General features: G+C 36.6%; 1 protein-coding gene across 18 annotated transcripts; it reads left to right on the top strand.

Moving 5' to 3' along the window:
* The first annotated feature begins 739 nt into the window (after positions 1-739).
* LOC113722463 (uncharacterized) lies at positions 740-9268 on the top strand. Of its 18 annotated transcripts, none has more exons than XM_072062469.1 (7): positions 740-1372; positions 1520-3653; positions 3812-3969; positions 4442-4649; positions 4787-4921; positions 5943-6093; positions 8841-9268. In XM_072062469.1, the coding sequence occupies exons 1-2, from the start codon at positions 1033-1035 to the stop codon at positions 3634-3636; spliced, it is 2457 nt and encodes an 818-aa protein (XP_071918570.1). In that variant the 5' UTR covers positions 740-1032; the 3' UTR covers positions 3637-3653; positions 3812-3969; positions 4442-4649; positions 4787-4921; positions 5943-6093; positions 8841-9268. The 18 variants fall into 18 exon arrangements, with proteins under 18 accessions (XP_071918570.1, XP_071918291.1, XP_071918319.1 ...); XM_072062190.1 differs by having other exon boundaries at positions 740-3653; positions 4442-4457; positions 4538-4649; XM_072062218.1 differs by having other exon boundaries at positions 740-3653; positions 4404-4457; positions 4538-4649; positions 4802-4921.
* The last annotated feature ends 729 nt before the right edge of the window (positions 9269-9997 follow it).

Below are 9997 nucleotides of genomic sequence, written 5' to 3'. Positions count from 1 at the left end.
TGATCTTTACATTATTTATCTCTTTCACTTGGTTGTTTTCGAACCTTACAAATTTTGTATTTGGTTACTCGGAGCCTTTGGGTATGCTGACCAGTCTACAGGCTGAGTTGCGAGCACTCCTGTTAGGCGTCCAATATTGTATTGCCCGAGGGTACTTGGAGTTACACTTGGAGACAGATTCGCTTACACTTGTTCGCATCGTTCAAGGGGATAGTGCTTGCCCTTGGCACTTGCAGAGGGAGTTGGATGACTTGCTTCAGTTTAAACACCACTTTCGAACGATATCGCACTATTACAAGGAGGCAAATTTGCCAGCGGACCGCCTGGCAAATGGTGGTGTAGACTCAACAGTAGGGCAGGTATTTAATAAGTTTTCCGATCTCCCAGGATTGGTCAGGAGAGATATTTGAATGGATAGGTTGGGGTTTCCATCGTTTCGTAGGAGGATGGATGGGTATGTGTGATTGTGGTCCTTATTGTGTACGCACGCTTTTCTTATAAATAAAACTGATTATTTGTTTTATATAAAAAAGGTATATTTTCCGCATTCCATCTCACAAAATTTCCCAAGAAGAAATTATATAAAACAATGTGTAATCCTAGTTTCTTCCCCTCAACTATAGTTAATTTCAGTAAAACTAATTTACAACAATCAAAATTTAAAGAAATGTAAATTAATAGCACCTAAACAGCTAATTTTCCAATCTAACCAAATAGAAAAAGAGTAAAAGGTTAAAAAAATGGAATTCATCATCTTGGCCCATCCGATCGTGGCCCTAAAGTAGCCGGTCAGAGTTCTCCGCCTTAACTTCCCTTTTCTTTCTGCGTCGCTCTTCTTCCTCGTCTAACCGCCACCCTCCCCTGATGGCACTCTGCCATCCAGGGTCTTCACCGCCGCCACCGCCAACCCTAGCTCTTCTCACTTCGTTCCTCTCTGCCTAGAAGGAACCATTTTTTCCCCCTTCAGACATCCTCTTCCCAAAAGCACACTATCACATAGTACACACCCCAATAATCAATCCACACATTCAAATGGACATTACAAGACTGAGAGCTCACAAAGCTACAAAGTTGCTGTTTCCACCTATCAATCGCCTTTTAATTACATCAACAGCCCAAGACAATATCCATTCTAACCGTAACAACCAACCCGAGAAACAACAGCAACAACATCAGAAGCCACAGCTGACTAAGCCAATACCAAAGTCTAAGCCTTTACCAGGGAAAGAACAATGGATCGATAAGGAAAAGGTTGGAATTGGTGAACGAAACAATTTGGCGAAGTGGGTTAGTTCTATTTTATCAAAAGAGCGTTTAGATTTTTCCAAGTGTAAAGATTTGCTGACCCTTTTGTCTCCTTTGCAATTTGAGGGTATTTTCCTTGACATTCATCAGACTGTGAAACCTTTAGCTGCTTTGAAGTTCTTTTATTTTTCGTCGAATTCTTGTGGTTTTAGATTTAGTCTTAGATCGTATTGTATCTTGATTCGTCTCCTTGTTATTTCCAACCTTGACTCAGCTGCCCGGTTGCTTTTGATAAGGCTGATCGATGGAAAATTGAGTGTTTTTTGTGATAATTTGAGAATTAATGATGGTCATGGTGATAACGGTAAGCATTTGGAGCTCGCTGCTTTATTTGCTGATTTAAGTATGGGAAATTCTCAGGTTGATGTTAGGATACTTGACATGTTGGTTCATGTTTTTGCATCTCAATTTAAGGTTTCGGGTGGCTTGAATTCTTCATTGGATGTGATTTGTATGTTGGCGAGAAGGGGGTTGTTTCCCTCTTTGAGAACGGGTGTTTTTGTGTTGAGTTCTCTTGTCAAAGCGAATGAGCTTCACAAGAGTTATGAGGCTTTTGATATTCTGTGCTCAGGCTTTGTTCCCGATGTTTTTATGTTTAGCATTGCCATCAATGCATATTGTAAAGGAAGAAGGGTTGAGGATGCAATGAGGTTGTTTCAAAAAATGGAGGAGATGGGTGTTGCTCCAAATGTTGTTACTTATAATAATATTATTCATGGTCTGTGCGAGAATCACAATGTAGAGGAAGCTTTTGAATTCAAGGAGAAAATGGTTAACAATGGTGTAAAACCTAGTATTGTTACGTACAGTACGCTTATTAATGCTTTGGTAAAACTTGAGAATTTTGATCAAGCAAACATTGTTTTGAAGGAAATGATTGACACAGGATTTGTGCCAAATGAGATTGTTTATAACACTCTCATAGATGGTTATTGCAGAATTGGAGACATTCAGTGTGCAATAGAGTTAAGGGATAATATGATAATTCATGGCTTAGTTCCTAATTCAGTTACTCTTGGTTCTCTTGTCAGTGGGTTCTGCAAGGTAAATCAAATTGATCGAGCTGTACAGCTGGTAGAGGAGAAGTTATCGGAAGGGTTGTGCATGAATGCTGGTGGCTTTACTTCTTTTATTCATGAGTTATGTAAAAAGTCACAGCTGGGCTCTGCGCTACGATTCACAAAGGAAATGATATTGCGAAATATGAAACCAAATGACACATTACTGACCAGATTAATTGAGGGGCTCTGCAAGAACAAGAACCATTCAGATGCAGTGGAGCTTTGGTTCCTGCTGCTGAAGAAAAGTTTTAAAGTCAATACAGTAGCCTCAAATGCTCTCATTCATGGACTATGTGAAGCTGGTAGGATGCAGGATGCTGTTAGGCTTCTTAAAGAGATGTTAGAAAGAAATGTGCCACTAGACAGAATCACTTACAACACACTCATTTATGGTTGGTGCAGAGAGGGAGAGTTGGATGGTGGATTTAAACTCAGAGAAGAAATGGTTAAGCGGGGGATTGTACCGGACATTGTTACATACAATTTACTGATGCATGGGCTTTGTGAGGAGGGAAAGATTGAGGAAGCAATGATGCTTTGGAATGAATGTGAAAGGATTGGCCTTGTTCCCGATGCCTATACACATGGGATCATGATAGATGGATTCTGCAAAGATGGAAAAGTTGAAGAGGGCAGAATTCTCTTTGATAAGTTGAGCAGACACAATATTGAGTTAAACTCCATTATTTATAATATAATGATTGGAGGTTATTGTAGAAATGGGAGTATAACAGAAGCTATTAAACTGCGTGATGAAATGAGAATCAAAGGCATCCTAGTTACATGTGCTACCTATTCTTGTCTCATACATGCAATGTGCAAGACTGGTTGTGTTGAGGATGCCAAAAGCCTTTTTGATGAAATGAGAACGGACAGCTTGGTACCTAATGTTGTCTGTTATACTGCACTAATTGGTGGCTACTGTAAGCTAGGTCAAATGAATGAAGCAAGGAAACTCCTGCAGGAAATGTCTTTATGTGACATTCACCCTAATGAGATTACCTACACTGTAGTTATTGATGGGTATTGTAGGTCTGGGAATATGAAAGAAGCAACTCACCTACTTGCTGAGATGGTAAAGAATGGAATTATTCCAGATTCTGTCACTTACAGTATACTAACAAATGGAATTTGTAAAGAAGGAAAAATAGAAGAGGCCTTCAAGTTATGCGATAACATGTTGCAAACAGGATTTAAAGTAGATGATGCTATATATACTTCTTTAGTCAGTCGTTTGCACCAACCTTCTGCAGTTGCGCAAGAAGACTGAACTGCCAATAAAGTGTGGTAGGTTTTTGTAGCTTTTATAAAAAAATTGTGGAAAAATTTTCGGGTCGCATGTTAAATGACTGAAGTTGAATGATTTATGTCAATGGATTTGACTACCTCCTCTTTCTTGATTTTTCTACAAGTCTATGAGTAAATAATACAATGAATGTTCTCAGGCAAGCTGGAGTAGATCAAGGGACGATGTTGACTTGAATCTCTTCAGAAGATACTCAGCGACATGCTTTAGAACCTGCAAGTAGGGTCTATTGCCATATTGGCTCATTGGATGCTCTCTAGATGGATCAAGTACACAAATAATATGGTACATTAAAAGGTAACCATCTCATGCAGTGAACTTTTGGTCAGACCCAAGTTACACTTTTAGTCAAGGTGGAAACTTTATAAAAATGCATGGTTTGGGAGTGCAGCAGTCAAAACTTATGGTTAGGGTGTCATCAAAATAAAATGCATGGAATACAGTGCTTTGTGGGCCATTTGGGAAAGACTCCTGAACTGTAAAGTCCCCACCCTCTTTTTGGCAATAGGATGAGATACCTAGACTTCATAATTATAATGCTCATTTCAGTTCATCTTTTTTGTCTTGCTCTTTCATGTGCAATGGGGAAGTTGCTCAATTAAATGTTAAATTGTACAGAATGACAATGTATATCTGCAATATTACCATGCTTAGGAAATGCTTTATTTTATTTAATTATGGTGGATGACTTGTTCTTTCCATTGATTTTTCTGTTTTCCTGCAATTTTGAGTGCATTTACAACTGATTCGAACCTGACCCCAGATGCAGTGGTGTCTTGTGTCAGGTAGATCTGTTGGGCATCACAATGAGATTGTTAGTGCAGTTTCCTGTAGCAATACCCAGTTTGCTGTTTTGGTTTGTCAGGCTAGATGGACTCAAATTGGATGAGGAGTGATATATGAATGAAGCCGGATTACATTTATGCAAGATCTGAAGGACTAGCTTCTGGTCATTTTTTATGTTGGAATGCTGGAAGGTCTGTGTTTGTTTTATATTTCTATTTTAACTTGGATGTAGTATTTCTTCTGTTTATTTAGTGCTCCATTGAAGCAAAAATAAGTAGCAGGCATATCATCAGGTTGTTTTTGTGGGTAAAATGCTCATAATTTTCAGATATACTGTGAACAGAGCAGCTTCAGATCGTGAGAGAAGAAATATACTCCTACTTGAAGATTATTAAAGGATAATGGCAAGTGAAGGTTTTGCTTCTTCAGCATGAGAATGTCTGATGCCTTCAGCACCTGTTAGGTATGACAATTTCATGTTCTTGTTCTTTTTCGTTTGTCCATTTCGCTTGTGCTTTTTTGTTTTGCCGTTGTTTGTGGGAGGAAATTGCAACTGTGGTTACAAGGACTGAAGCATGTTATTATGTTTGTATTTGTGAAAAGGATGGGCATTAAAGTTTAGCATGTGATGCAGCACAAATCTGCTGGTATGTTGATAATTTAGTAGCTCAATTGCTATTGAATGGTATAAGTGCACTTAAATTACAAAAGAATTGCTTTAAACTTCAATGAAAGAAGAAGAAAACTCAAGGAATCATCCTGATAACCTTGAACATTGAACTTAAGGCGTTGCATCCATGGAAAGATGCATAGCAGAATGCTGATGGTGATGCTTACAATGTGCAGGTTTATCTAAATGAAATCTTTTCGATCTCTTTTGGAGGAGGAGTACATTATTTATACGCTCATAGACCTATTTCTTCTCTTTTTTTGGATGTACGTCAAAAGAATATGATTCCATTTCTAAATTTAAATGATAACTAAATTACTAATTTGATTTGTTGACAAGATATTGCTGAAGATTCCAAAATAACCAATTCAATATTGTACTAAAATATTCTAACAAAATAAAAACTTTTAAAGTATTTTGTATCTCCTAGGTATGTGAACCTAATGCTTGAATGCAATTGCAAAAACTTATAAGTTGTTCTGTGCTTTGAGCTGTTTGGCTACATCAACATGTCTTCTGCCTAGTGTATGCTAGTGACACAAGAGAGGTTATGTACAGGAAGGAGGCATGGATCTGGCTTCTTGACCATGTAGTCCATCAGATATGAAATATAAGACTAACGGGTCAAACATTTTGACATTGACAAAAAGAGGGTTGAATTTATGAAACTTTCTTTTTTTGTTTCATTAGAGGAGTTATAGAACAGATCTCTGATGTTACAACAAGAGAAGACCAATAAAAGAAGCAAACTACTATGTAAAAGCATTGCCTTTTTGGTGTTTCAGGAACTAATGAATTTTTAGGATCTATGCAGGTGAATTGGATAAAAGAACAGTATTGTGATTTGGGACACAGAATCCAACTGGAGGATTTCCTGCATATTTCAACGATTTGAAAATTGATCCATCTGTATAATCTGCCTAATGTGAGCAATCATCTTATGGTGGCATCATACCATAGTTGAGGTAACATATTTGCAGTTTCTCAAGTTCCTTGAATTTTATGTCCACCACAACATGCAAGTACCCAAGACTTTCACCGGATGAATTCCACTTTCTACCATTAATAGTTTTCACTTTGCAACTAGGATTTTGAAGTTGGAATATTTGCACCCTAAACTTCTACATGTGATGCAGTCAAAAAAGAGATCAAGCAAATCTAGAATTAAAGGTTTTATGATTTTCCTCAAGTTTCAACTTCACATCCTGTGAATATTAACAGCCTGGTTCATCCCTAAGTTTTAGCAGTTCCTAGAATGTTGGTTGTTCTTTTACTTGTTTGCAGGAAATTCCAGCAATTGTGTCATTGAACCTCTTTTAGTTATTTATAATATTAGGTAACTAATTGGAGTCAATTGTCATAGGAAAGTTCCTAAGTAAAGATTTATTAACAATATACTTTGCTATTTTACATGAAGAAATAGGAGTTTTAGGAGAGTTTGTTGCTCATAACTACTATTTTTTAACATTAATCTATGCAGAAAAATTGATGAATAAGAATTTCATTTTTGCTTTATTATTTTGTTTTTTTTTTGTTTGCCCCCATAAATTTTTTTCCTGCTTCCCCTTTTTTATTTCTCCCATGCTCCTTTTCAAGAGTACTCTTCACAGCCCCTCAAACCTCCCACTCTTCTGCTATTGCTAGTACCCAAGATCTCACCTATCTTGTCCGACATCAGCTGGGTATCAAGAGCCCAAACTTTCTTGTTTGTTCAGGCATATTTTTTGTTCTATCAATATGGCTACCAATGCAAAACTTCCTCAAAGTTTGGGCCTTTCTTGAAAGACTTTGAGGGTACCCAAAATGAAGTTTCTTTGCTCAAATTTAAAGTGCAAGTATCTGATAGAAAATTTGATGCTTTACAATCTTGTGTTGCTAAATTAGACGATATGGCTAGAAGATTCGATAATATTGCTGGGAAGGCAATCGATTGGGGGTGGTAGTGCCTGAACTTTCAAACTTGACCATTGAACTTGACGAGTTTGTTGAGGAGAAAACATAAGTGGCTCTAAAAACTTTTGAAGACGCATACGAGGATTCTGGAGTGAAGGAAGTTGTAGAAATTAAGTGGAGGCCACTATTTCAGCTGAGCAGGTCAAGCAGTTAAAGCTGGATGAGTTTGCTGCAATCAACCATATGAAAGACAGTAAGAGGCTTTGTAGCATCATAGATCTGCAAGTTTTGGAACAATGCTAAGAATTTGTTCTAGCCTATTCACTCCAAAAATTCACTTGGTCCTTGGAGAGTTCAGCAATATTCACTCTACAAAGCCCCAGCTTTAACTGTTGCTCCCTCAAGTACACGGCAAGAGTAGTTCTTGGAGTTGCAATTCTTCTTTCAGCTCATTCCAGACCTTCAAGTTCTTCCTCCTACGAATCTTTAAAACTCTAGGTTGAGATTTATCCAATCAGGGACAATAATGCAGTCAATAAAGAGTTAAAGGAAATCTGGGCTTCCAGGTTTTTTGTGGTTTTCCTCAAGTTTATTTATGTTCATTATGGTTTCGTTACCTAAGTTTTAGTAGTTTCTAGGATTTTGGAGCTTGGGCTATTTTCGTTTTTTACTTGTTTGCAGTAGATTTTCAGTAATAGCATCATTGAGTCTTTTTAGGCATTTATATATTAGGTAACCAATTCGACCAATTGTTAAAATAGGAAATGGAAGTTTTGAGAAAGTTTATAGCTTATAAGTACCTGTGTTTCTACATATGCTACACTGAAGAATTAACTCTCTGGTTTATTAGTTGTTTTGTTGTTTGTTTTTCTGACCTCTTTGTCCCCATGGTTCGTGGCCCCAATATCCTACCATTCTTCCACTGATGCTGATAGGTAAGATATTACCTATCTTGTCTTACATCAACACGTATTCCGGTTGCATCCAGTGGTTTAAAAGGTCAACCAAATCAATCTGACCATCAGTTTAGCTTCAACTGTTGGAACCAGTTTCAGGAAATGAAAAATAACCATGCACATTAGACTGGTGTGAAGTGCAGATGCACGAATTCTTGTTTTTTGTTTACATTTTCAGTGATTTGGGGAAAATGGATATGCATCAGAAACTTTAAGATGATGTGTCCAAAATTAAACTTTGATGTGCAAAGTGGAAATGAAAAAAATTTAGGGTGCAATATGGACACTGTTGTACACTGGTTTGTAGGCCCTTTATTTGTATCATAAGCTTATCTATACGACGTAAAGAGCAATTGGGAAAAAAAAATAAACATAACAATGAGAAACAAGTTAGTCCAAGGTGTGCCCTGCTTTGTTCTCTGGTCGTTATATTACAAAAGCATCATCATCCTTTTCCTTTTCCTTTCGCTTTTCTTCTCCTTGGCTTGTCTGTGTATAATTTCTTTGACTACTTCTGATGTCTTAAACTGTAAAGACTTCGTAGTGCAAAGTTATTCATTGAATTTGGTTGTCAGACTTATCTTAGTTAATCAATTTATAACTACTAGCGAATGTAATTAAGCAAAGTGATGAATATTGGAATTTGTAGCAAATTCCTTTTTTTTTTTGTTGTCGTCAAGACAACTGAAAGATATTAAAAGGCATGCCAAGAAGATGGATTTTTCTGCTTGGTTTTCATGATTACGATAATACTACTGCCGAACCATATTTTCTTTGATGCTCATCATCTGTAGCAATTTTAATTTTTCCAAATAATCTTCTATCCTCACACACACTTGTAATATTTGGTTTCTGTTGTATAGAGGAATTTGAAGGATGATATCTACAATTCATTCAAATTTTAGAGAGGAGCTGAAATTACTACGGGAGGTGGCATTGCCTTATTGGAAGGGTTTACTAAGACGTTTGGACCAGTGCTATATACTTGACAAAATATGGTTTCCAGTAGAAGTGGCAATATGGATAAATGGTTCATAATTGGTTTTGACTTAATGGATGGTGGATTAAATTTATCCAATCCATTTAGATCCATTTATTAAATGGATCTAAATGGATGGATCTAAATGGATTAAATAAAAACCAATTATCCATTTATAATCCATTTAAATATTTTGATTACTTTTTTTTGTATTATCATTTCTTGTAATATGAAGATACTTTTTTATGTACTTGTAAATTTTAGGTGTTGAAAATGACAAAAATCAATAAATTACAAAAATATTGGAACTAACCATGAAGATTGTTGTACAAATAACCATATGGTAATTAATGGGGGATTAATGGAGACTGAATCACATCATAATCAAAGGAGGGAGGTCATATAATTTTATTTTAAACAAGGGATATAATAGACATTTTATACTAATAAATAATATATATATATATATATATATACACGTGTGTGTGTGTGTATGAAGTTCGATTAAATTCGACGAACTTTCAAACTTCACATGCTAGGCTGAAACTAAATTCGTGAAGCAGTTCGAGCTGTTAAAACTCAAGTTTGAACTCCATGAACACAAGTACTACTAGCGTTTCGTTTTCTTTTTCTTGATAAACAAAAGTACTAATTAATACTATATAAGAGCTCTGCAATTCCACGACGTGATATTTGTAAAACAGCAATGTTGATTTCTGTTCCCTTGCGTGATCATTTACGAATCAACGTTGCAACATTTTTGTTCCAACACAGGAGCAACGGTAAATCTGTTGCGCTAGAGTTAACTCTTCCATGACTGTCGAATATGAGGATTGCCCTGTGATTTTCGTAGGCTACGGCCTCTGCAAGGAACTCACAAAAGTGAAATGTTGCCCACGTTGAATCACCACTAGAAAACACATGACAGGAAATGAAAAAATGTAGCCGAGAACATCTTTCAAGTTGGAGGAGCGATGTTGATAATTTTGAATCTGTACGCGTATGGACAAGGAAGAATGAAGAAAGATAAACAAACCTTTG

The sequence above is a fragment of the Coffea arabica genome, chromosome 1c, assembly GCF_036785885.1.
Source record: "Coffea arabica cultivar ET-39 chromosome 1c, Coffea Arabica ET-39 HiFi, whole genome shotgun sequence".
NCBI classification, from domain to species: Eukaryota; Viridiplantae; Streptophyta; class Magnoliopsida; order Gentianales; family Rubiaceae; genus Coffea; species Coffea arabica.
This window is presented reverse-complemented; position numbering and strand designations above follow the sequence as displayed.